This window comes from Euleptes europaea, chromosome 20 (assembly GCF_029931775.1).
Source record: "Euleptes europaea isolate rEulEur1 chromosome 20, rEulEur1.hap1, whole genome shotgun sequence".
Taxonomy (NCBI): Eukaryota; Metazoa; Chordata; class Lepidosauria; order Squamata; family Sphaerodactylidae; genus Euleptes; species Euleptes europaea.
Window position 1 is genome coordinate 7,276,510 of NC_079331.1, and position 27,295 is coordinate 7,303,804.

At 52.2% G+C, this 27,295-nt stretch overlaps 2 protein-coding genes and 1 non-coding gene across 3 annotated transcripts; 1 reads left to right on the forward strand and 2 right to left on the reverse strand.

Annotated features, from left to right (window-relative positions):
* On the reverse strand, positions 1 to 8,155 carry SHF (Src homology 2 domain containing F). The gene is made up of 7 exons (XM_056866061.1): positions 7,916 to 8,155; positions 5,953 to 6,073; positions 4,399 to 4,623; positions 3,302 to 3,508; positions 2,463 to 2,592; positions 1,093 to 1,212; positions 1 to 208 (listed from the first exon to the last, which is right to left on the reverse strand). The coding sequence occupies exons 1-7, from the start codon at positions 8,153 to 8,155 to the stop codon at positions 1 to 3; spliced, it is 1,251 nt and encodes a 416-aa protein (XP_056722039.1).
* Positions 8,156 to 11,417: 3,262 nt separating this feature from the next.
* TRNAH-GUG (transfer RNA histidin (anticodon GUG)) lies at positions 11,418 to 11,489 on the reverse strand. The gene has a single exon. It is a non-coding gene; the product is annotated as a tRNA-His (tRNA).
* Positions 11,490 to 12,307: 818 nt separating this feature from the next.
* Positions 12,308 to 26,732, forward strand: LOC130492262 (sodium/nucleoside cotransporter 2-like). The gene is made up of 17 exons (XM_056866062.1): positions 12,308 to 12,352; positions 13,324 to 13,394; positions 13,925 to 14,013; positions 14,686 to 14,875; positions 15,298 to 15,439; positions 16,316 to 16,429; positions 17,382 to 17,459; positions 18,114 to 18,194; positions 18,430 to 18,510; positions 19,028 to 19,153; positions 19,973 to 20,103; positions 20,693 to 20,861; positions 22,634 to 22,831; positions 23,490 to 23,571; positions 23,859 to 23,957; positions 24,580 to 24,694; positions 26,603 to 26,732. Exons 1-17 carry the CDS (start codon positions 12,308 to 12,310, stop codon positions 26,730 to 26,732), a joined length of 1,941 nt encoding a protein of 646 aa, XP_056722040.1.
* Positions 26,733 to 27,295: the final 563 nt, after the last annotated feature.

Consider the following 27,295-nt stretch of genomic DNA (forward strand, 5'->3'; position numbering starts at 1 on the left):
TCACTGCTCTGCTGCAAGACAACTGGAAGAGCGCGTGATGACCGGGTAGAGCAAGATCATGTGCTCTGCCCCCTGGATGGGCAGCTTGTGGCTGGCGTAGTGGTGGATGATCTCGGGGACATTGTCAAAGGGCAGGCTGTGCTGGCCCAGGACGAACTTGTTATCTTCTGTCGGCAAGAGTTTCATGTGCAGGAAGCCCTGGCTGCTCCTAAGTCAAGGGACAGGTCAGTTCAGCAAGCTGCTCCTTTCTGAGTTCCCTCCCCTGGGTAGGGGCTGTGTCTCAGTGGCAGAGCATCGGCTTGGCATGCAGAAGGTCCCAGGTTGAATCCCCGGCATCTCCACTTAAAGGGACCAGGCAAGTAGGCGATGTGAAAGACCTCCGTTTGAGACCCTGGAGAGCCGCTGCCAGTCTGACAATACTGACTTTGATGGACCAAGGGTCTGGTTCAGTAGAAGGCAGCTTCATGTGTTCAAACTTTACATCCATCTCTCAAGTTACAGAGCACAGTTTGCAGTGAAACCGTCTCCTGAGAGGCTAAATTATGCTACTCTAGAGCAGGGGTCATGAACACATAAAGCTGCCTTCTACTGAATCAGACCTTTGGTCCATCAGAGTCAGTATTGTGTCCTCAGACCGCCAGCGGCTCTCCAGGGTCTCAGGCAGAAGTCTTTCACATCACCTACTTGCCTGGTCCTTTCAACTGGAGATGCCGGGAATTGAACCTGGGACCTTCTGCATGCCAAGCAGAGGCTCTACCACTTAAGGGACAATCAAGCTGGCTTACAATTCCCTTCCCCTCCCCACAACAGACACCCTGTGAGGTGGGTGGGGCTGAGAGAATGTGACTTGTCCAAGGTCACCCAGCTGGTTTCATGTGTAGGAGTGGGGAAACCAATCCAGTTCACCAGATTAGCCTCCGCCGCTCGTGTGGAGGAGAGGGGAATCAAACCCGGTTTTCCAGATCAGACTCCACTGCTCCAAACCACCACTCTTAACCACTACACCACGCTGGCTCTCTAATCCCCATGATACCCCCCTGGGCGTTCACCACAGGCTGAGACCAGCCCGCCACCAGCGGGCCCCTCACTCACTTGAGGGAGAGGGAGAAGGCGTTGTGGATGCTCTCGCTGTCCCGCACCAGGTAGCTGGCTTCGCGGCACAGCCGCAGCAACCCCTCCGCATCCACCCGGCTCAGGGTCCCGTGGTACCACCTGTTGAGGAGGGAAGCAAGCGTTCAGTCAGGCCTCTGCGAGGCTGCTTCAGGAGCCTTCGGCTGGAGAAGTGGGATAAAAATTCAATACCAAAAAGAAGAAGAAAGAAATGAGAAAAGAAACAAATAAATAAAGAGCCAGACCCCTGTGCGGCTCAGGCTTAGGGGCTCTACACCTGACCATCAATGTCCTGAGGTGTTCCCGTGGGTCCCCTTGAACACATGAAGCTGCCTTATACTGAGTCAGACCCTTGGACCATCAAAGTCAGTACCGTCTACTCAGACCAGCAACAGCCCTCCAGGGCCTCAGGCAGGGGTCTTTCACATCACCTCCTTGCCTTGTCCCTTTAACTGGAGATGCCGGGGATTGAACCTGGGTCCTTCTGCATGCTGAGCAGATGCTCTACCACTGAGCCATGGCCTATCCCTATGAAGCTGCCTTATACTGAATCAGACCCTTGGTCCATCGAATTCAGTGTTGTCTGCTCAAACCGGCAGTGGCTCTCCAGGGTCTCTCAGGCAGGGGTCTTGCCCACCACCTACCCGTCTAGTCCCTTTAACTTGAGATGCCAGGGATTGAAACTGGGACCTTCTGCATGCCGAGCAGATGCTCTACCACTGAGCCACGGCCCCTCCCCTTCAAGGACTTCTGACTGGACTGGGTGCCACCTTTGACATATTGACAAGTTCCCACCATGGAGGATAACGCCACCACATAGTGTGACTTTCCGTCAAAAAAGCAGGTTACTACCCTTTATGGCGGGGAGTCCCAAAATGGCGCCTGCTGATACCTTACCTGGAGCCCGTCAAATGTTTTTGGAAAGTGGGTGGGGCGAGGTGAGGCTTTTACCCAGCACACCTTCTGATTGGCTGTGCAGATTTTTTTTAAGAAGTTGCTTTGGCCGTGTTAATTTTAAAAGGCGTCCTGTTAAAGAGAGGTTCTGCCTGAAACATTGAGCGATTACTATTAGAGTTATGCATGATCTAATTCCCTGAAATTCTGTGCTTGGCTTTGCCTCCTTCTGTAGCTGTGGAGGCGGGGCTCATTTCCCTACTAAAAGAAGAGGTCATACCGAATGCAGACTTTGGGGAACATATTCTGGTGGTTCAGATCAGGCGGCGAACAGCGTCAAGGGTGGATGCATTGAGGGTTTCCTAAGGACCACGTGACTTGTTTTGCAACGGAGATGGCAACTCTGCCCAGCGGGCAATATGACTGGCAAACCAGACTCCCAACCCCAAGCTACTCACGCCTGGTTCTCCAGTGGCAAAGAGGGGTTGACCCGTTCGCCAAACGTCAACCCAGGTTCCACACTCAGCCAACACAAACTGTTCCTCTTCTCTGCGCCAGAGGGTGGCTGGCTCTTCACTGTCCCCTTGCCTTGGGGTAGAAACATAACAGCCATGTATTAATGGAAGAGCAAGCGATGGCGGATGTAGGGGCAAGCGATGGCAGATGTGGGGGCAAGCGATGGCGGGTGTGGGGGGGCAAGCGATGGCGGATGTGGGGGGGAAAGCGATGGCGGATGTGGGGGGGCAAGCGATGGCGGATGTGGGGGGGCAAGCGATGGCGGATGTGGGGGCAAGCGATGGCGGTGTGGGGGCAAGTTAGGTTCATGCAGGATAACAGTGCCTTGTCAAACAGGATGACAGATTGGGGAAGAAAGGCAAGGAACATGTACCTTGCTTTATGATGACTAGAAAATGGAGCAGGCAGGGCCACAGAATACCAGCTTATCACGAGAGAGCAAGGGGGAGAACCCTGCATTTCAGCTGGAACAAAAGAGTTTGAGGCAACGTATGTGAAAGGATTATGTTATGCCAACGGCTGTTAGTATTTTTATAATTCAGAATAGGGACATAAGAATACGTTTTTTCCTTTCTGTATGCTTCTGCTGCAAGCCTTTTCTCCTATATTTTGTTACCAGCATGTTTGCACCAATGTTACTGGCAGCATTCCCTCTGACTTTCTAAATTGAAAGAAGGAATGGTCTGAATTTTTCCATTCGTGGCACAGCCACAACAATTGCAGAGCCCCACGCCTATCTGAACAGCGGCAACTTCTCATCCCAAATTGTGGAGTTACACACCGCCGACATCCACGGGAGCAGACGGAGCCTGGGAGTCTGGAAAGCCGTTGCTGGTGCCCTGGAGGTTTGGCATGCTGTCTTCAGGCAGGCACCTGACACCGACGCTCTGGAGGGCGGGGGGTCCCTCTGCATCCGAGTGGTTAGCCATGCTGTCGAGCTGTCCGACGGGGGGCGGCCACGGCAGCTCCTTGATCCGTTCGATCTCGACTGGACGAGCCGTCAGGAGAGAAAAGAAAGAACGCTGGAGGGAGGCGGCCTGACGTCTCGCCTAACCGACGGCACATCTGTACACATGAAGCTGCCTTCTACTGAACCAGATCCTTGGTCCATCAAGGTCAGTATTGTCTACTCAGACCGGCGGTGGCTCTCCAGGGTCTCAGGCAGGGGTCTTTCACATCACCTACTCGCCTAGTCCCTTTAACTGGAGATGCCGGGGATTGAACCTGGGACCTTCTGCATGCCAAACAGATGCTCTACCACTGAGCCATGGCCGCTCCCTCCACAGCCGTGCTTTGAGGAGGGAATGACAGCTCTGTGGACTCAAGGCCGCCATACACAGATGGCTCTTCTTCGCCTGTCATCTGGCCGAGAGAACAGGCCAGATTTATCCTTGGTGAGAGAAGCCCACAAGCTAATTTGCAGTCAGTTGGAAGGAATACGTAGGACTCAATGTCTGTTCGGGGTGACTAATGGGAAGAGCAGACTTTTTAGATTAAGGTGGAGTTTTTTTTTTAATGACATAAGCCACTTTAGGTCCTGTAGATCAGCAGAAAAGAGGCATCTATGTATTTTAAATAGATCAGGTACAGGCAGTCCCCTGTGCAAGCACCGGGTCATTCCTGATCCCCATGGGGTGACATCACATCACTATGTTTGCTAGGCAGATTTTGTTTACGGGGAGGTTTGCCAGTGCCTTCCCTAGTCGTCTTCCCTTTACCCCCAGCAAGCTGGGTACTCATTTTACCGACCTTGGAAGGATGGACGGCTGAGTCAACCTTGAGCCGGCTACCTGAAACCGACTTCCGTTGGCATCGAACTCAGTCGTGAGCAGAGCTTGGACTGCAGTCCTGCAGTTTACCACTCTGCGCCAGACTTACCCGCAAATACTCTGGAGATCCGGTCCTTTTTCCACTCCCAGGGCTGGTCATATTCCTCGGGCGGCCGCTCGTCATCCTCTGGCAACCACGAGTAGCGGAACGGGACGTCCGGGGGGCGCTCGCTCTCTGCCTCCGTCTCGCTCTTGCACGCTTCATACGGGATGTCGTACAAATGCAGAGGTTTTTCAACAGCCGACCCGTCGTCGGAACCTCTCTTCTGAACCTCTGGGGCCACAGAAGGAAAAAAGCCATTTGTCAGGCTTTGAATAAGTTTATTTAACTCCTGCAAACATCATAAAGTCGCACAAAGCTCCAGTTCTGGCTATGCTGATATCCCACACATCATCAGCCAAAGGGAACTGCGGGGCAGTTACACACAGAATCATAGAAGGGACCACATGAACACATGAAGCTGCCTTATACTGAATCAGACCCTCGGTCCATCAAAATCAGTATTGTCTACTCAGACCGGCAGCAGCTCTCCAGGGTCTCAGGCAGGGGTCTTTCACATCACCTACTTGCCTGGTCCTTTCAACTAGAGATGCCGGGGATTGAACCTGGGACCTTCTGCATGCCAAGCGGAGGCTCTATCACTGAGCCACGGCCCCACCACTAGGGTCATCTAGTCCAACCCCCTGTACAATGCAGGAAATCCACAACTACCTCACCCCCACACCCCCAGTGACCCCTACTCCATGCCCAGAAGATGTTGACATCCATCCTATACTGCCCTAACAGTGACTAACAGTGCCATCCTAAGCAGAGTTTTTGGTGGCAGATAGTGCTGTCAAGTCACAGCCATCTTATGGCAACCCCACAGGGTTTTCAAGGCAAGAGACGTTCAGAGGTGGTTCGCCATTGCCTGCCTCTGCATAGCGACCCTGGACTTCCTTGGTGGTCTCCCATCCAAGCAAGGTTTTCAAGGCAAGAGATGTTGAGAGGTGGTTTGCCATTGCCTGCCTCTGCATAGCAACCCTGGGCTTCCTTGGTGGTCTCCCATCCAAGTGCTAACCAGGGCCAACCCTGCTTAGCTTCCAAGATCTGACGAGATCAGGCTAGCCTGGGACACCCAAGTAAGGGCAAGCAGAGTTACACCCTTCTAAGTCCATGGAACTCATCTTAGGGACTGTAAGCTTACAACTGAAGCATCAAATGGGGAACACACACAACCACATCAGAGAACATTTATTTACGACATGCATTCCATTAACAGTAGACCTTCCCTGGAGGTTTTTAAGCAGAGGCTAGATGGCCATCTGTCAGCAGTGTTGATTTTATGACCTTAGGCAGATCATAAGTGGGAGGGCACCTTGACCATCTTCTGGGCATGAAGTATGGGTCACTGGGGGTGTTGGGGGGGAGGTAGTTGTGAATTTCCTGCATTGTGCAGGGGGTTGGATTAATGACCCTGGTGGTCCCTTCCAACTCTATGATTCTATGACTACTGGACAGAGAAAGGCTGCATGCCTGATTCTGTCCCATACTTCCAAGAGTTAATTTCCGATCAGCAGTTATTCCAGATTCCTGGATCAAAGCAGAAAATGGGTACTTTACCGGCCAACAACTTCTGAGCTTCATAGGGTTCCATGTAGCCTTCATTCTTCCCCTTCTCCTGCTCCCCGCCGGCTTCTTCTTTGGTATCAAATGGATCCGCGTAATCCTCCAAGGCCAACATCTGAAAGCAAGGAGACCACCCAAACGCTTAGAGGACGACGACTCTGGGTCAGGGACAAGCTTTCCCGTCTCTCTGCAGCACTTCAGAACAGACTGCCAAACTGCATGCCGGGGTCAAAGTACACACGCTGACAAAGAGACCGGATTCAGGGAGCCACTGGAACAAGTAGGCCGTTCATGCTTGGTAATTAGCCACCCGTTCCAGGCTGAAGTGCCCTGCATATTTTTTTTTTATTTCTTCATGCTGAACCATCATTCCAGCCGTCACTGCGAAGCCGGCACATGCCTGCTTTGCATTTCTTAAGAGCCCCTTTAACACGACCTTTTGTACTTTTTCCGCCCCCGCATCGAAGCATTCACTGAAGGAACCATGCAGAATCCCAGCCTCGGCTTAGCTATGCAAATGAGCATTGCTAATGGCTATCCAAACGAAGGAGCAGGCGAGTGGCAGGGGGATAGAATGTGTTTGACTTTCTCCTCTTGCATCGGGACCGTGAATAGTCATTTTAAAGGTTGGATTTAAAAAGTCAGCATTGAGCGAGGAGAACGGACCCTGCATAAATAGCCTTACGGTGTAGTGCTAACTAAAGTGACACTGATCCCAGCAAAGTCAATGGGCTTAGAAGGGTGTCGACTACACTTAGGATGGCAATGTTAACAAATGACATTTGTGGCCTATTCACTTATTTATAATTCTTGTAATCTAAACTGGATTCATTTATTTATAATTTGGCCCTGTTTCCCTTTACTGAAAAAATGCAAGACAGCACAGTTTTATACCTTCTGCAGAACAACAGGATTTTGGGAGCCTTCCTGGCCTTATCCAGCAGGCCATTCCACCAGGTGGGCACGCTCAGGTAGGGGCGGCTGCTGTTGGAAGTAAACTGGCCCAGTGCCTAGCAGGGCAGCTTTCCCCGGCCTCCAGTAAAAGCATTTACCCTCCATAAGCGCGCCTTCCTGGAAACAAACCATATGGGAAACAATTTGTGCATGGGAGGCTTGGCCTTACCTTTGCCGCTCTCTAGATGCGTATTTCCCCCATCCCAATTCTCCAGACTCAACAATCAGCCCCCATGCAGGCCATTTGCACACGGGAGGCTTTGCCTTGGACTTGCTGCTCTCTAGATGCACCTTTTCCCCATCCCAATTCTCCAAACTCTGCATGGGGGGTGCTTATTGTTGAGTTTGGAGAATTGGGATGGGGAAAAGGCGCATCTAGAGAGCAGCAAATTCAAGGCCAAACCTCCCAGGCATAACTGGCCGCAGAGATTTGAGAATTGGGATGGGGGGAAACGTGCATCTGGAGAGTGGCAAGTCCAAGGCAAAGCCTCCCATGTGCAAATGGTACCCTACATAAGCGCACCTTCCTGGAAACAAACCCTATTGGAAACAAACCTTGGGCAGATGATGAGAGGGAGGGCATCTTGGGCATCTTCTGGTCACTAGGGGTGTGGGGGTGGGTGGGGAGGTAGTTGTGAATTTCCTGCATTGTGCAGGGGGCTGACTGGATGACCCTGGTGGTCCCTTCCGACCCTATGATTCTAAGGGAGCTGACTTCCGAGTAGTCCCATAGGGCTGAGCGTCGCAGATCTCTCCTTCCCTGGAGGTTTTTAAGAAGAGCTTTAGATGGCCATCTGTCAGCAATGCTGATTCTGTGACCGTAGGCAGATGATGAGAGGGAGGGCACCTTGGCCATCTTCTGGGCATGGAGTAGGGGGTCACTAGGGGGGTGGGGGGGGAGGTAGATCTCCCCTTCCCCTAGAAGAGGAGGCGGTCCCTTCCCTGGGAAGGGGGGGATTGCACCCGGGGGTGGGTGGGTGGGGGGAGACCCCAGCAGCCAGACCTTTCCTTGCGGGGGCTCGGCTTCCAGGCGGACGAGTCGGCGGCGGGGCGAGGGGCGTCCTGGGGGCGCGGGGCCGCTGCCGCCCCCTCCTCCTCGCCCCGCCCCGCCGTAGGGGTCCTCGAAGTCCCGCTCGCGCTGCAGCCGGTAGGCGGCCAGCAGGTCGGGCTGCTCGGGCGCGTAGTCGGGCCGGGGCGGCGGCGGCTTGGCGCTGCGGAAGCGCTCGCGCAGCCAGCGCGCCATGGGCGCTCCTCCGGCCGGGACGGGCAGGTGGGTGGGCCCGGCCGGCTGGCTCGCAGCCCCTGCGCCCGCCCATCGCCCCGGATCCCCCGCCTCCGGATCCCCCTCCTGCTCCTCCTGGCACGCACACCCACATACACACCCCGGTTCTCCTCGGTGGCACCAGCGCTCCGCCGCACGTGTGGACGGCTCTCCCCCTTGGGCAACGGGACGGGGGCACGCCCCCCTCCATTGCACGGGTGTATTCTAGCCCCCCCCTCCATTGCACGGGTGTATTCTAGCCCCCCCCTCCATTGCACGGGTGTATTCTAGCCCCCCCCTCCATTGCACGGGTGTATTCTAGCCCCCCCCTCCATTGCACGGGTGTATTCTAGCCCCCCCTCCATTGCACGGGTGTATTCTAGCCCCCCCCTCCATTGCACGGGTGTATTCTAGCCCCCCCCTCCATTGCACGGGTGTATTCTAGCCCCCCCCTCCATTGCACGGGTGTATTCTAGCCCCCCCCTCCATTGCACGGGTGTATTCTAGCCCCCCCCTCCATTGCACGGGTGTATTCTAGCCCCCCCCTCCATTGCACGGGTGTATTCTAGCCCCCCCCTCCATTGCACGGGTGTATTCTAGCCCCCCCCTCCATTGCACGGGTGTATTCTAGCCCCCCCCTCCATTGCACGGGTGTATTCTAGCCCCCCCTCCATTGCACGGGTGTATTCTAGCCCCCCCCTCCATTGCACGGGTGTATTCTAGCCCCCCCCTCCATTGCACGGGTGTATTCTAGCCCCCCCCTCCATTGCACGGGTGTATTCTAGCCCCCCCCTCCATTGCACGGGTGTATTCTAGCCCCCCCCTCCATTGCACGGGTGTATTCTAGCCCCCCCCTCCATTGCACGGGTGTATTCTAGCCCCCCCCTCCATTGCACGGGTGTATTCTAGCCCCCCCTCCATTGCACGGGTGTATTCTAGCCCCCACCCCACCCCTCCATTGCACGGGTGTATCCAACCCCCCCTCCATTGCACGGGTGTATTCTAGCCCCCACCCCACCCCTCCATTGCACGGGTGTATTCTAGCCCCCCCTCCATTGCACGGGTGTATTCTAGCCCCCACCCACCCCCTCCATTGCACGGGTGTATTCTAGCCACCCCACCCCTCCATTGCACTGGTGTATTCTAGCCCCCCTCCCCTCCCCTCTCCTCTATTGCACGGGTGCATTCATCCCAGTTGATTCACGCCATAGTATTCCCCATTGCTATGCATGGGTGTGAAAGCCGGACAACGATGACCGCGGATAGGGAGAAAGTAGATTGCTTTAGAAATGTGAACGTCAGAAAGGGGCCCTGCTGGATCAGACCCGGGCCCATCAAGCCCAGCAGTCTGTTCGCACAGTGGCCAACCAGGGGCCTCTAGGAAGCCCCAAAGATGACTGCAGCAGCATCCTGCCTGTGCTCCAAGGCACCTAATATAATATGCATACCCCTCTGATATAGAAGAGAATAGATATGCATCATGTCTAATATCCATTTGGACTAGTAGCCATTGATAGCCCCATCCTCCATAAGAACATAAGAAAGGCCTTGCTGGATCAGACCCAGGCCCATCAAGTCCAGCAGTCTGTTCACACAGGGGCCAACCAGGGGCCTCTAGGAAGCCACTAACAAGATAACCGCAGCAGCATTATCCTGCCTGTGTTCCATAGCACCTAATATAACAGGCACTCTCCTCTAATAATAGAGAGAATAGGTATACATCAAGGCTAGTATCCACTTTGACTAGTAGCTATGGATAACCCTCTCCTCCATGAGCATGTCCACTCCTCTCTTCAAGCTTTAAGAACATAAGAAAGGCCATGCTGATTAGACCAAGGCCCATCAAGTTCAGCAGTCTGTTCACACAGTGGCCAACCAGGGGCCTCTACGAAGCCCCCAAACAAGACGACTGCAGCAGCACCGTCCTGCCTGTGTTGCACCGCACCCAAAATAATAGGCATGCTCCTCTGATACTAGAGAGAATAGGTGTGCATCATGACTAGTATCCATTTTGACTAGTAGCCATGGATAACCCTCTCCTCCATGAACATGCCCACTCCCCTCTTCAAGCTTTAAGAGCATAAGAAAGGTCATGCTGGATCAGACCCAGGCCTATTGAGTCCAGCAGTGTGTTCCCACAGTGGCCAACCAGGTGCCTCTAGGAAACCCACAAACAAGACAGCTGCAGCATTATCCTGCCTGTGTTCCACAGCACCCAATACAATAGGCCTGCTCCTCTGATCCTGGAGAGAAGAGGTATGCATCATGTCCAGTATCCATTTTGACTAGTAGCCATGGATCTACTCCTCCATGAAAACGTCAATTCCCCACTTAAAGCCTTCCAAGTTGGCAGCCATCACCACATAAGAACATAAGAAAGGCCCTGCTGGATCAGACCCAGGCCCATCAAGTCCAGCAGTTGGTTCACACAGTGGCCAACCAGGGGCCTCTAGGAAGCCCACAAACAAGAAGGCTGCAGCAGCAATATCCTGCCCATGTTCCAAAGCACGTGTGAATGGCTCTCCCGTTGGGCAACGGGACGGGTGCACGCCTCTCCCAACGGGCAATAGCCCCCAATGCACATGTGTATGCCTATTGTACCAAACCGTCCATTGCACATGCACATGCTTCTCCCATTGCCCATTGGAGGAGAGGAACATTAACAATTTGAGATATGCCGACGCCACTACATTAATGGCAGAAAATAGAGAAGACTTGAAACAATCTTCCGGCCATGGAGTAAGGGTCACTGGTGGTGACAATAATAATAAAATAAAAATAATAACAATAAATTCAGTCAGGCTGTGTTGTTTTCTTAAATGTTTTTTCCACATGGGGCCTGTGGCAAACACCCAGGCCTTTGGTAAGAAACTATTAATTGCTGAAATGTAAAATATCATTATTTCGTTACATTACATTATTTCGCTTTTCTCAGTGGGACTCCAGGCGGATCACACACCGTAAGACAATTAAATTGGGGCATCCAATAATCTATGTGATGGGGTCTGCACTGCAGGCTGCTGTCCAGAACAAAGTAATTCCTGCGCATACCAGCCCAACCTGGTTTGATTTGATTTTAAATTGGGGTACAGAAAACATACATATTTTTTGCACTTTGGGTAAAATGATGCCACTGGCTTTGCTTTATCATATAATTCTTTTCTGAGTTAATCTGTAACCCAGGGCCTAGATGAAAAATTAATGTTTCATTGTCAGCTAAACTGAGAAAATTTTTGCCCACTCCTGCCGTGACTCGGATTCGAACCGAGGTTGCTGCGGCCACAACGCAGAGTACTAACCACTATACGATCACGGCGAGCTACTGGGGCTCTGGAAAAAACAGCTGGCAGGCTCTTTCTTCATGATTACCAGCAGGTGACGTCAATGCAAAACTAACAACGATTGGTTGCCTAGTTTTCTATTGTTCTTCCTCGGCAGCCCACCTTTCCCGCGCATGCGCCGCATCCCCGCCTGTTTTCAGAACGCGCCTGCGCCCTACGACAACCCCGCCGCGATACCACTACGCACGCGCATAATCTTGGGATTCCGCTTGGCACATTCGATTCAAAAACACAGCGCGAGAGAAATTTTGAAAAATAACACGGCGCGCAACATATCAAAAGTAAAAAAAAAAAAAAACCGGCAACATTGCATTAGACTGAGCCTAGAGCGAAGCACAGGCTGAATTTCCGTCGACAATGAAAAGCCTCCGTAGTTTATGAGAGGAAAAGCGGCGTCGCTCTATCCCTTGGAACCTCTACGGCCCCATGTCCCTTCATTATTGTACACCGGAAGTTCGTAGCAGGAAGTGGGGATATAATTTTCGAACGAGCTGTAACCATATGGCCCCACCAGGGCCGAGCGCGCATGCGGACTAAAACCCGATTAGGCCGTGGCCGAGCGCGCATGCGGACTAAAACCCGATTAGGCCGTGGCCGAGCGCGCATGCGGGTTACAGCCCCGCTCTCGCTCTCTCCTCCTACAACGGCCCCTCCTCCTCCCCTCTCCACGCGCTCTCGCGTTTGGAACGCGAGGCGGGGCCGTTGGGCGAAGGGGCGGGGCCAAGAGGAGAGCCCAGAGCGGCCTCCAGGGCGCATGCGCGCTCTGCCCAGCTCTTCTCTTCCCCCCAGAAAGATGGAGGAAGTGAGAATTTCCCCCGGGGGAGCTGACAAGGGCTTGGTAACCGTCTGCTCCCCCTCTGGTCCCTTACTCCTTTGCCTCAATGACAACAGTGGCAAATTGCACAGCCCTTCCCTGAGGGGGTGCAGTCAGGCGAAGGGGCTACACTGCAGGGCTAGTTTGTACATTCAGCAGAGATCAGTTCACCTGGAGGTAATGGCCGCTTTGGCCATTGGACTCTATGGCGTTGAAGTTCCTCCCCAAACCCTGCCCTCCTCAGGCTCCGCCCCAAAAACCTCCCGCTGGTGGCAGAGGGGCCTCGCAACCCTAACTTCAATGCCATAGAGTCCAATGGCCCAAGCTGCCATTTCCTCCAGGTGAACTGGTCTCTATTGGCTGGAGACCAGTTGAATTAGCAGGAGATCTCCAGCTACTGCCTGGAGGTTGGCAACCCCAGAAAATACACACTTCCCTGCGTGGAGAAAACTGATGTCTCGGGGATGCGTGGCTTGCCATGACGACTACAACAAACCTCCCAATCTGGAGGTGTACCCAGGTCTCATGGTCTTAGTGTAAAACTACACATCTATCACAGTGATGTATGTGGTCGTCCCCACCCCTTTTATCCTCACACCAGCCCTGCGAGGTATAACCTGGCTGAAAGTTAGTGACTCTCCCAACAAAGATCGCCCAAGGAACTTCATGGCAGAATGGAGATTAGGGTTAGGTAGCCTTTGGTTGTGTTCGGGTCACGCCCCGCATCAAAACCTGCCGCTTTGAGAACCAGAGAGGGCATGGATCTTCTCTGCCCAAGTGAAACTGATTCGGCTGCCATGTGGAGTTGAAGCCGCACGGAAGCATTTCTAGTGGCTTCCGTAGGCTTTGAGGTAGTTCCTCTTCACATGGGAAACAGTTTTCGTGTGGGAGCAGGTGAACACCTTTCACACTCAAAAGGTGGAGTGGTACAGTCCTCTGAGAGGACTGAACAGCTTCAGTGACCTTACATCTTTGCCCTAATTGCATTTTGACAGGATACAGAGAAGAATCCTGAGACGGTTGAGCATCCTCTGACCCAAGGAGAAAGCAGTGCATTCTTGGCCAGGTAGGGCAAGTTATTCCCCACGCGGCCCCCACCAATGTTTCCTCCTTGCTTTACCGAAATACTTCTTCTCCAAAGCAAAATCAGTCCTGGTTTGCTTCCACGTCACCAGAGCAGGAGGTGCTTGAGAAAACCTCAAGAAGCATCACCTTTGGATCTGTGGGGAGCTTCCATTTGGAAATAGCTGTCCCCATCGCAGGAGAAGGCTTGGCTTACAACAGGGGTCCCTAGCCTTTTGGAACCTGTGGGCACCTCTGGAATTCCATCCCCGGGTGGTGAGCGCAACCACAAAATCACCACCACGTGAGGTGGAGCCAGCCACACACATGCACACACATAGAGGAAGCCCAAGTACTCAGAATTTCCCAACCCAGAGTTGACAATCTTAATGCATCCTGAGTAGAATACCAGGCAGTCTTGAACAGAAGAAGAAGAGTTGGTTTTTTCACCCTGAATCTCCCCGACAGCCCCTTCCCAAAACAAGCCTTGAGCTCCACGCATCCTTCGACACTTTTGTGCGATTCCCTCCTCAGGATCTGCAGCCCCATTTCCAAGGCATGCGGCTTTTGTAAATCTCATTCTGAGCTACTGCGTAAGATCTTCTTGGGCCTTCTCGGTGCAGGTGAGATTCTCCCCTTTGCTATGTTCTGGAAAGTACTAGAGAACGACAGTGAATTTGGTTGACTTCCACGATTGGACTGTGGTGGTCAAACCACTCCCCCCCCCCAAAAAAGATGAGTGGTTTCTTTCTTTTTTTATTGCACTGAAATACCAACATATAACTGGAGCATTGAAACAGTAGGCTTAGGGGAGGATCTCTGAATTCTCAGCTTTCATTAAAAGAAAGAAAGTCTCTAATCTTTTCTCTTGCAGAGATATAAGAGAAAAGGTATATCTCTGTGAGGGATGGGACTAGAGACTTACCTTAAAAAAAAAAAAAAGCTGGGAATTCAGAGAAACCTATTGGGACAACACTCCGGTGCCATATCGATATTTTAGTGCCATTTTTAACAAGTGGGGTGCTCTGATGTTCCCGATGGCAACATCACCCTCCCTTGAAAATCCTCATTATTGAAGGCACGTGCGGAAGAAAACAAACGGACTCCCCAACTGTGAGAATACACAGGGAGGGCAGACGTGTGGAAGAAATGTGCACAAATAAACAGAATCCAGCCTCCATGCTAGTGACTGGAGAGAGTCGGTTTGATAGCGAACAGGAGAAAGAAAAGCCAGCCCTGCAATGTTGACAGTGGAATTGATCCTCCGTTCATGGTCTTGTGTCTCCCCTCTTCAGCTTACTTGGCCTTCTTCATCGCAGCCTGTTGGCTGAACTTCCAACGAGCCTTGCCTTTATTCATTCTGACTTGCATGGGGGTCCTTCTTGTGACCTATAACTTGGTGCAGAAATGGTGGGGGGCGCAGATCGCCCAGTTGCTGAGCCCCGTCGGGAAATGCTTCCAGGGATCCTGGCCCAAGTTGAAATGGTGAGTCCGGAACCAGCTTGCCCCGCAGGTCTGCCACGTGCTCTTTTGCGCGCAGCTCACACCGGTCCAGTTCTTGGCGACATCTCCTCACTCAGGCCGCAGGCTGGCTTGAACTGCAGAGCGAGGTTTGCTGCTGCCTGAGGATTAAAGATGGGCCTGAGTGTATTGCAGACCACCGTCCACAGGGGTTTCACATCTGGGTGCTTCCAGGATAAAAACCCTGTTGCCAAGACGTTCCAGTGTTGCTTCCATGGGGGTGGCATTCGAAATGCAAAGCTGTACGAAGCCGTCTGGAGTAACGGAGGCTGGGATCACCGTTTGGCACCGGCGTGTTTCCTTGGTGCCCTCTTCCTCCCTTGTGATGCCCGTTCTGTGGCCGCGCGTGTCCAAGTGTCCTGATATTCCCCTTTTTTCTTTCCTAGGGTGCTTTATCTCCTCATTCTAGTTGGCCTGGTCACGTTCCTAGTTCTCGACTTGTCCCAAAAGCAAGAGCAGCTGGTATCGCTGGGGGGCTTCTGTGTGTTGGTGCTGGCCCTCTTCCTCTGCTCCAGGCACCACAGCGCAGTAAGTGGAAGCACGGAGAGGCGGGGCGGTGGGCTTCTGTCCTTTGGTGCCGAAAGGACCACATTTACCTTGGGGTAGGTCTTTTGGATGCAGAATATAAACTTGCCTCATTCACCCAATCAGCCATCACTGCTTCCTTGGTCAGTGAGTTCCGCAGATCAGCGATGTGCTAGCTCCGAGGCCTGCTCTCCTCTCCATCCCAGCCATCCTACCAAATCGTTTAGCTCAGGGGTCCCCAGCCTTCTTCAGCCTGCGGGCACCTTTGGAATTTTGATACAGGGTGATGGGCGCAACCCCAAAATGGCTGCTACATAGGGTTGCCAGGTCCCTCTTCACCACTGGCGGGAGGTTTTTGGGGTGGAGCCTGAGGAGGGCGGGGTTTGGGAGGGGAGGGACTTCAATGCCATAGAGTCCAATTGCCCAAGCGGCCATTTTCTTCAGGGGAACTGATCTCTATCGGCTGGAGAGCAGTTGTAGTAGCAGATCTCCAGCTAGTACCTGGAGGTTGGCAACCCTACTGCCGCGGGAGGCAGAGCCAATCACAAAATGTCAGGGACTGAGCTGATCCATGAATCTGACAGTAGGTCTTTAGCATTTCAGGCAGAAGTCCTGTTTAACGAGATGCCTTTTAAAATTAACATATTGTTGCATACATTTTAATAAGTATATTGACAACATCTGCATCTTGCAGGCTTACGCAAAAGGAAATGGAACCAAATGATACTTTACACGAAACCACTGTTTGTGTTATAGCACAGACATCAAAAGCCCTTTTTAAAGACAATGGTGCCAGGAAAGATGCCACGTTGGGGAAACCCTGGCCTTGCTGCTTTTATTCAGAGCTTCCTTTTCTCTTGTGCATGTGCTGGATCGCAGGTGTCCTGGAGAACGGTGTTCTGGGGGCTCGCCCTGCAGTTTCTCCTCGGAGTCTTCATCATCCGGACGGAGCCCGGGTTTCAGGCTTTCCAGTGGCTCGGCAAACAGATCACGGTACGGGGGGGGGGGGACTTTAGAGGGTGGGTTTCTGTCTGAGAATTGTCTTGGGTGAAGGAGGGAGGTGTGAAGGTGAGAGATCGAGACATGCATGTAAACAGTAAAGGAAAGTGTAGCATAAGGTTACTCCTGGCATCTTTCTACAGGTTTGCCCTTGGAGTTGGCACAGGATTGCCATTTATATAATCATGTGTTTCACACCATCTCCTTGTTATCTTTGGAAAGTGTGTTGGGAAACATGGATTCAAAATCCAGCTGCTCGATTATGAAGCTTGCATGTAGCCACATGATTTTTAACAATGGAGCCAACCTTGGGAGGTGGTGGGCTCTCCTTCCCTGGAGGTTTTTAAGCAGAGGCTAGATGGCCATCTGTCAGCAATGCTGATTCTATGACCTTAGGTAGACGATGAGAGGGAGGGCACGTTGCCCGTCTTCTGGCCATGGAGTGGGGGTCACTGGGGTGTGTGTGGGGGGGAGGTAGTTGTCAATTTCCTGCATTGTGCAGGGGTTGGACTAGATGACCCTGGTGGTCCCAACTCTATGATTCGATGAACTAATGCTCCACGGGCCAGTTTGCAAGTCCAGAAAACAGCAGGAGGGAGAAGCTACAGCTACTTCCTCCTGCCTGCTTCCATCACAAGCAGAACAGAACTGGTGCATGTGAGAGAGGCAGAAAACTCTGGCGCACGTCTGATGCAAAGCCCTTGTGCGGTTCCCCGACAAGCATGAGGTCTTTGTAATGTGTGAGCCCTAATATGCGAAGCCGTGTCATACAGCCTTTGGCAAAAACACTTTCTCTCCGCTTCTGTTCTCCGTCTATACAACTAGAACAACAGTGACCTGCAAAATGTCTCTAAATGCCAATGCTGATTTTCTACAGCACCCTATTCTGAGTAAATCAGACCAAGGTTCTTTCAAGTTCATTCACCGCCCACTTTTTCCTTTACAGATATTCCTAAATTTTACCCGGGCTGGTTCCACCTTCGTCTTTGGGACACGACTGGTTGAAGAATCCTTTGCTTTTCTGGTCAGTTTCAAGAACGGTTTGGACGAAGCCACTCTTGACCCTCCCTGATGGTCACTTCTGTCACTGGGCCCTTCAGACCCCAGGCTGGCTTTTCACAGCTCGGCCGGAGTGGTCCTTCCCTGAGCTGTGAGCAAAGAACTTGTACCGAACCTGTCCCAAAATGGGTCGTTGCCAATCAGGTGATACCAAAGCCACTTCACTTTGCAAGTCCAGGTAACTGGGTCAGTTCGCGGCACCTTGGCCTTTTATGCTTGGCCGTTTCCGTCCCGGCCACCCCTCCGATGACTTCGGTTCTTTGTTCTGATTTTGCATCCGGTTTCCGGCCGTCAGAGGTTGCCTCGCTCTTCCCCTGCATTTCCCTGGGTTTTCAGGGACCTGTTTTATCATGAGTTTGAAAACCTGGGGGGAAACCTGGGGAAATGCAGGGGGAGAGCGAGATGAACTGCTGATGGTCGGAAACAGCACACATAATCAAAACAAAAACCTGAAGTCATCGGAGGGGTGACCGCAAGGGAAACAGCCAAGCATAAAAGGCCCCAGTAATTATCCCCCATTCTACCTCCTGGATCCTCCTCTGCCAGCTTCCCACCCACGCCAGCAAGATATGCTCTGTTGGCATGGAGCTGGCATATACTGGGCCTTTCCCACCCACAGGTTTTACCCATCGTCGTCTTCTTCAGCTGTGTGACGTCTATTCTCTACTACCTGGGAGTCATCCAGTGGGTGATCCTTAAGGTAACCTCTAGCATGAATCTCCAGGTACCGGAAGAGATGTTTTCCGGCCTTGCTGAGCATCCGAGAGCTCTTCCACACTGGGTGTTTAAAACTAGCTTGGGGAAAGGAAGTTCTCTGCGGGGTGGGGGTGGTAACCGAGCCAGAGGCAGGGTAAGAATCGCTCGAGAATTACGGACTGGGCCACCGAGAGATGGAAACGTTCCACTGGCAAATGACTTCTGACCAAATCCTACAGATCTCCTGGCTGCTGCAGATTACCATGAACACAACCACCACGGAGTCGCTGAGCGTGGCAGGGAACGTGTTTTTGGGAATGGTAAGATGTTTTCCAAGCCCCTGGGCAACCGTCCTACTCAAGGCATCAGCAGACGAAGGCATTTTCCGTGCCACCCAGGGGCTGCTCCTCCTAGGACTATCTCTGGTGCTGCAAAGAACTGCTCTACGGGGGAGCCAGCGTGGTGTAGTGGTTAAGAGCAGTGGTTTGGAGCGGTGGACTCTATCTGGACAACCGGGTTTGATTCCCCACTCCTCCACTTGAGCGGCGGAGGCTAATCTGGTGAACTGGATTTGTTTCCCCGCTCCTCCACATGAAGCCAGCTGGGTGACCTTGGGCTAGTCACAGCTCTCTCGCCCAACCTACCTCCCAGAGTGTCTGTTGTGGGGAGGGGAAAGGAAGGTGATTGTAAGCCGGTTTGATTCTTCCTTAAGTGGTAGAGAAAGTCGGCATATAAAAACCAACTCTTCTTCTGCCATTGCTTCTGGATGCTGTTCCTGTTAACTGGCGAAGGCTGCCCCCTTCTTCTGGAACTTTACTCCCTTTTTCGGCCCCACAGACGGAGGCTTTGCTGCTCATCCACCCATACTTGGCAGAACTGACCGGCTCAGAAATCCACGCCGTGATGACAGGCGGCTTCTCCACAATCGCCGGCAGCGTGCTGGGAGCCTACATTTCGTTTGGGGTGAGCAAGCGTGCTGCTCGGGGATCTGGAAGGGGTCCAAAGATCCCATCTCATCTTGGGAGTGACGCCATCTATCCCTGTGGGAAAACTCTCCCAGCAAACAGGAGAGCGTTTTATTCTTTTCTGTTGTTTTGTTTGTTTTGTACAATGCAAACACATCTGATACCCGAAAACGTCACAACAGAGCTGGGAGGCGAATCCAGATCTTTCACATCCAAGTAAATTCTTGTCGAGTATCCACCTTACTGCCGGTACCCACGTTCCTCACATTCAGTCCCATGGGTGCCCTTCAACATTGCTCCGCCTCCTTACGTGGCGTAGTGGTTAAGAGCGGTGGTTTGGAGCGGTGGACTCTGATCTGGAGAACCGGGTTTGATTCCCCGCTCCTCCACATGAGCAGCGGAGGCTAATCTGGTGAACTGGATTTGTTTCCCCACTCCTACACACGAGGCCAGCTGGGTGACCTCGGGCTACTCACAGCTGTCTCAGCCCCACCTACCTCACAGTGTGTCTGTTGTTGGGGAAGGGAAGGCGATTGTAAGCCGGTTTGAGTCTCCCTTAAGTGGTAGAGAAAGTCGGCATATAAAAACCAACTCTTCTTCTTCTTCTTCTCCTTCTCCTGCTGACTCCTGACTGCTCGCCCTTCTCCATGTCTCCCCATCTCTGCACTGAGTTCAGCTTTGTTTCTGCAGAGCAACCCCACCCCCATTTGGCACAGAAGATGCTCAGACCCTCTTCAAGCCCCATCCTCATGAGGCCCAGGAGAAAGGGGCAGAGAAGCTGGGCCTTTGGTTCATGCCGCTTCGCATCCGGCCACAGGTAGACGCCTCGTCCTTGATCGCAGCCTCGGTGATGGCCGCCCCCTGTGCTTTGGCGATGGCCAAACTCGTCTACCCCGAAGTGGAAGAGTCCAAGTTCTGGAATATGGAGAGTGTGAAAATTGCCTCTGGGTGAGTGCAGGAGTGGGTGGAGACTGAATAGATTGAGGGAAGGCCAGGAGGTCAGGTGCGGGGGGGGGGAGCCCAAACCCTGGAACCAGCCCTGAAGCAGGTAATACAGTACCATAAAGCGAGAGCACATCCAAGATTCAAGAAGAGGAGAGCCGGCTTTCCAGTGACGTGGCCCCTGCAGCACAAGTGGTACAGAGCTGGGGAGAAGCATAGCCTTATGAGCAGACCCCTCTTACAGCAGAAAATCCCCAAAGCTGGTGTTTTGTGGCTGCAAAGTTTCCTTCTGACACCAGTGGGACCACCCAGCCTCTGACAAACATAAAAGAGTACCACAGAGATGGATAGAAATCATCACTTGGACTGGAAGACCCTGTCAGAAGCTTGCAAGCTATAACCATTTGCAAAGATGGAAGAGTCGGTTCCTTTCTCTCTTGACCCCATCCTCCCAGCATTAGGTTCCCGGGCAGGCGGCGCACAAACCCGCTCCTCGTAACACTCGGAAGAGGAGCCGCACAAGTGCCTCTTTGCCTCTGGGGTCCCGCTCGCGAGCCTCTTTCTTTTCTGCTCTTCCCGCGGCGCCTTCTCGCAGGGAGCAGGAGAACATTCTAGAAGCCGCCAGCAACGGGGCCGCGATTTCCGTGGGGGTGGTCGCCAGCATCGCAGCCAACCTGATTGCTTTCCTGGCCGCGCTGGCTTTCATCAACGCCATGCTGGCTTGGCTGGGGAACATGGTCGACATCCCGGGACTCTCTTTTGAGGTAGGCCCCCTCCCAAAATAGCCAGATGTCTCCCAAGTGCTGGGGGAAATACATGGGACGGTAAAATAAAGAGGAGGGAGTTACTGCCAACTAGTATTGTTCAAACAAATCCAAAAGCAACTCCAATTGTCTCTAAACTTATTACTTTGCCAACCCTCCTCGGCCTGGTTTTTATTTCTGTATTATTGACTTTATACGTTTGTTTGCTTGTCTTGGAAGTTCTGTTGCACGTTCCATTCCAGTGTGGTGTAGTGGTTGAGCAGTGGTGAGGAGCAGGGGACTCTAATCTGGAGACCTGGGTTTGATTTCCCACTCCTCCACATGAGCGGCGGAGGCTAATCTGGTGAACTGGATTTGTTTCCCCACTCCTACACACAAAGCCTGCTGGGTGACCTTGGGCTAGTCACAGCTCTCTTAGAGCTCTCTCAGCCCCACCTACCTCACAGGGTGTCTGTTGTGGGGAGGGGAAGGAAAGATGATTGTAAGCCGGTTTGAGTCTCCCTTAAGTGGTAGAGAAAGTCGGCATATAAAAACCAACTTTTCTTCTTCAAATGCCCAAATGCCCAAAGCAGAACTCTTGCAGCTCAAAGTGAGGAAAAAACCCAGTACCCAAGAGGGAGTTCCTTTAAAGAAGTGGCTATAGTCCCTACGTATAAAACTACATTAATGGCATCCAACATAGATGCAAAAAAAAATGGCACCCCACTGGGCGGACTAATGAGAGCAGAGCGCAGATGCTGTGGCTCGGTGGTAGAGCCTCTGCTTGGCGTGCAGGTTCAATCCCCAGCATCTCCAGTTAAAGGGTTCAGGTAGTAGGTGATGTGAAAGACCTCAACCTGAAACCCTGGAGAGCCGCTGCCAGTCTGAGTAGACAGTATTAACCTAGATGGACCGATGGTTCTGATTCGGTAGAACGGAGCATCGTGTGTTTGAGTCCTAACTTCGCCCAGAATTATGAACGGAAGGAAGTGGTGGTGGGGAAGATGCCCCAGGTCGGACCAGAACCAACGGGTTGAAATTAAATCAAGAGTTTCCGTCTAGACATTAGGAATAATTTTCTAACAGAGCGATTCCTCAGTGGAACAGGCTTCCTTGGGAGGTGGTAAGCTCTCTTTCCTTAGAGGTTTTTAAGCAGAGGCCAGAAGAGGGAGGGCATCTTGGGCATCTTCTGGTCACTGGGGGGGGGTGGTAGTTGTGAATTTCCTGCATTGTGCAGGGGGTTGGACTTGATGACCCTGGTGGTCCCTTCTGACCCTATGATTCTAAGGGAGCTGACTTCCGAGTAGTCCCATAGGGCTGAGCGTCGCAGATCTTCCCTGGAGGTTTTTAAGAAGAGCTTTAGATGGCCATCTGTCAGCAATGGTGATTCTATGACCTTAGGCAGTTCATGGGAGGGAGGGCATCTTGGCCATCTTCTGGGCATGGAGTGTTGGTCACTGGGGGTATGGGGGGGAGGTTGTTGTGAATTTTCTGCATTGTGCAGGGGACTGGACTAGATGACCCTGGTGGTCCCTTCCAACTCTATGATTCTATACCCTGTTGCCTTTTTTCATCTCCCATTTTCTCATGCACGGTCGTTAGTGTGAATACTTTACCCTAAATCTAAAGCACATTTTGGGAAGGGGTGGGACAGGAATGCAGGTGCATGTTACTCTGTGATGGATATGAGTGATATAGAAGACGGGCGTGGGGAGATGTCCTTGGTCAGCAGGAGTGGGGAGGTATCCAGCGAGCCAGGGAGTTTGTTTCCAAACTTCATTTCCACTTTCCAGATGATCTGCTCCTACGTGCTGGTGCCGTTGGCATTCTTGTTGGGGGCCAGCTGGGAGGACGCGCCCGTGGTGGCCGAACTGCTGGGGATCAAGTTCTTCCTGAATGAGTTCGTGGCCTACCAGCAGCTGTCCACGTACAAAAAGCGGCGACTCGACGGACTGCCTGAGTGGGGCAGGGCAAAGAAGCAGTGGATTTCAGTAAGTGAGTTGGGAGAGAGAGGCAGACGCAGTAGCGTTTCTTGTGGGACCCCCCCATAACTCCAAAATGCTGTGGTCGCACAGCACCACTTCTCTGCTGTGCCGTGGCTCAGTGGTAGAGCCTCCGCTTGGCGTGCAGAAAGTCCCAGGTTCAATCCCTGGCGTCGCCGGTTAAAGGGTGGTGTGAAAGACCCCTGCCTGAGACCCTGGAGAGCTGTTGCTGGTCTGAGTAGACAATACTGACTTTGATGGACCAAGGGTCTGATTCAGTATAAGGCAGCTTCATGTGTTCATAACTTTTAGGGGAGGGGCTGTGGCTCAGTGGTAGAGCAACTGCTTAGCATGCAGAGGGTCCCAGGTTCAATCCCTGGCATCTCCAGTTAAAGAGACTAGGCAAGTAGGTCATGTGAAAGACCCCTGCCCGAGACCCTGGAGAGCCGCTGCCGGTCTGAGTAGACAATACTGACTTTGATGGACCGAGGGTCTGATTCAGTATAGGGCAGCTTCACATAGCTGTGAGACTAGGGTTCTGCACGGGCAGAGCCCAGACGGTTGATGAGGAGCATAGATCGACCGTGTTCAGTTGCGAATGGTGTTACCATGGCACCGGCCCTCCTGGCTCTCTGTCTCTGTCTCTCTCTCTCTCTCCTTGACCTAGGTGAGAGCGGAAATCATTACGACATTTGCCCTCTGTGGATTTGCCAATCTGGGTTCCACTGGGATCATGCTAGGAGCCTTAAGTGAGTCCACAGTCCCGGTGGTCACCACGGTGATTTGGAGGAGGGAGAAGCCCAGGGGACGCCACCCAAGCCCTGGGGTCTCAAGCCGGGCCCTAAATGCCTTGCAAAACTACCCGGCCCATAACTGAGTTGCATTCTGCTGCGGCTGCCCATAGCTGCCTGCCGTTCCCAGCTAGAGCACTGCAAATCATTGAGGCTTTGGCCCGACAGACACATGCCCCGAAATTGCCCCAAATGCCACACACACCTAACTCTTGTCTTTTATATATATATATTTTTGGGGTAAGCGTCCCTGGCACCACAGCGCAAAAGTGAATTTTCCAGCATCGTCCTGTCGTCTTTGTTCACCGGAGCTTGCGTCTCTCTCATCAATGCATGCGTTGCAGGTACGATCTGGGCATTCGGGCCAGGGAAGACCCCAGAGATTAGGGGCAGGGACTGGTTCTTGGAAATCTCAGGTCTGACACCTTTGAGAACATAGACAGCGGTCCGGAGAAGCAACCCAACTGGTCTCTTCTTTGATTGCCCGCTGCATAATCCTATTGGAATGAGGAGGGAAAGCAAGGCTATTGGATTTCCGTCTAGACATTAGGAAGAATTTTCAAACAGAGCGGTTCCTCAGTGGAATGGGCTTCCTCAGGAAGTGGTGAGCTCTCCTTCCCTGGAGGTTTTTAAGAAGAGGCTAGACAGCCATCTGTCAGCAAGGCTGATTCTATGACCTTAGGCAGATCATGAGGGAGGCCACCTTGGCCATCTTCTGGGCATGGAGTAGGGGTCACTGGGGGTGTGAGGGAGGTAGTTGTGAATGTCCTGCCTTGTGCAGAGGGTTGGACTAGATGACCCTGGTGGTACCAATTCAATGATTTTTTTTTACAATACAAATACCTTTAATGGCATAATACAGTTTTAATTCTATGATTCTATGAATGGGTGTCCCCCAGTTCCACTATCCTCCTAGGGGTCTGAATCTCCCAGCTCTCACAAGATTACCCCCTGCACCTCCCACAGGGATCTTGTACATGCCCAGAGGAGATGTGACCGATTGCCCAGCCTTCTTCAGGACAGCCAACCTCAATTCCACCAGCTACTCAATCTACCTTTGCTGCAAAGACTTATTTTCCAGGTAAGCCACAAAAGGGTCACGTCTCACCACTAACCTGCAGGAAGCAAAATGAGCCCGTTCACTTCTCAAGCACAAACCTTTGCATCTTCTTGCACCGAGTGCAACAGGGTATGATGCTATCTTGGGACAGCGCAGTAGGTGGAAGACTGAAGGTGACCTGGATAAGTGTGCTTGGTTGTGGGTTTCTTCACGCATCACAACAAAGACAGCCAGCGAGATGTCGTAGTTAGAGTGTCAGACTAGGATTTGGGAGACCCTACTTGGACATTGAAGAAAGCTGATAGAAAGAAAGTAGATTCCTTGGAAATTTGGTGTCAGAGGAGTGTTACGGATACCGTGGACTGCCAAAACAACAGATCAGTGGGTTATAGATCAAATCAAGCCTGAACTAACCCTAGATGCCCAAATGACTAAACTGAGGCTGTTGTATTTTGGTCACATTATGAGAAGACGGGAGTCACTGGAAAAGACAATCATGCTAGGAAAAGAGGAGGGCAGCAGGAAAAGAGGAAGGCCCAACAAGAGATGGATGGACTCTAAAGGAAGCCACAGCCCTCAATTTGCAAGACCTGAGCAAGGCTGTCAAAGATAGGACATTGATTCATAGGGTTGCCAGGAGTCGGAAGCAACTTGACGGCACTTCACACACACACTCTCTCTCTGCCATGGAAGTTCGCTGGGTGACCTTAGGCCAGTCACAGACTCTCAGCCTAAACTCACAAGGTTGTTGTGAGTTTAAAAAGGAGAGAACGATGCGAGCCACTCTTGGTCTCCGTTGGGGGAAAAAGTGGGGTTTATAAGAAGTGAATGAATAAATAAAGCGTTATAAGCGAGAGGTGCTTCCTCTTACATTCCTTCGGGTGTGACATATGCGAAGTAACTTGCTTGGGTAAGAGGTGCAGCCTTTTTCGGACCAGGCCTTCTTGTGGAAATGTTAGGTGACCAGCAGATGGCATTCGTTTCCCTTTAAATGTATTTATCCGGAGTCCCTTAAAAACAAAAAGATGCCACGAACGTGGGGCTGACCACTGATTTTCCACTGATGGTCAGTGTGATCAGCCAGGCCCTTGACAAAGGATGTCACAGGCCCAGATTTCTGGTGTTTGGGTTTTTTCCCCCTCTTTAATGAAATACTGCAGGTGTTTCCTTCCTGTTTTATTTATGAAGACGTTATGCTTTTGCTTCTGTTATGGCACCACTCTGCAGAAAATATGGGAAAGTTCAGTGAGTGTTTCTAAGATAAATCATTTCATTAGATTATTATTCTGAGATGAGAATGTTTAAAAAAAAAACAAGGCACTGAGGGAACAGAAGGAGAGGACACAGAGGCACCTCAGAAGGTCAGCAGATAACAAATGCTGAAGGAATAGGAACAGTTTCCCAATCCTTGACCACTGGAAGGGTAATCTAAACCAGTCCTAGTTTCTGAGCCTGTGTCAGGACACATTTTTTGTGATAATAAGGGGTTCTTGGGAGACGACTGACTTACCGAAGTGATCCCCAGAAGTACATCCACACGGAAAAGTCTGGTGTGTGTTGTAAGTTTTCCCAGGAGTTATCCTGTGAGTAGAAACCCTGCATAACTGTCGGGGCTGTTTCCCACCTGGGCTGATTCACATGTTATGGAGTCCTCGGGTTCACAGGATCTGTTGACCACACATGGGGGTCACCGCTGGGAACTTAATTCCCAGGAGTGCGCAGACCCGATTCAGATCAGGACCGTGGGCAGACGTGGGCTTCATCCTTCCCGCGCCATTTTCAGAACCTGAAATAGCCCTGGGGAGGCATGGCTTGCCCCATCGGGGAAACTGACCCGGACTTAGCAACTCCCTGGGGCCGGTCCAGGTCAGGTGGGGAAGGTGCGATTCTGCTGCAGCTGCAGTTCTCAAATTCTCTTTTTTTTCACAGCTCCTCCAAGAGAACGGACGGCTCCTTTTCTTTCTCTGGCCCTTGGCAAAGTCAGGATGTCAACACTACAGTGACATATCTCCAGCAGTGCTGCCATCACTATAAGGCCCGGGTCTGCGGAAAGCCTTAACCACCCACAAATGGATCAGGGTAGTGCAAGAGGGCATCTTTACAGAGGCCCCACTGCCCAAACAGCAAAGCTTGTTTTTTATACTGAAAAAAAATAAAAATGAAACTGCGTGTGCAAAACTTCAATGTGGTTCTTGTCTAGAATATCACTCATGGACGTCAGAGCAAAGGGGAGAAGAGCAGCCCTTTCCTAAGCCCCCCCCCCCCCGAGGGTACGTAAAACACCCAACATGCATCCGGACTGCTTTAAACTTAGCAGGACGATCCGTTTAAGACAAATCGGTTAGATAATGCCAACTGTGCTTCTGTGGCTCACCAGCAAAACTGTTAACCACGCCGCTGCCAAATTGCGGCGAAACCCGAGCGGGGTCCCATAAGGGAACCGGGTGTGTTCAGGCCAGCCACAGAAAATTCTGGAGAACGTCCGAGTGCAGGATGCTCCCCCTCTCCAGCGGCTCCCCCCACCCCCAACTGTGGGTCACAGGAGGAGGAAAGTGTGCATGTCCTATGTGTCATTTCAAAACCCAAGTTTGGGTTGGGGCTTTTTGTTTCAAGTGTAAAGAT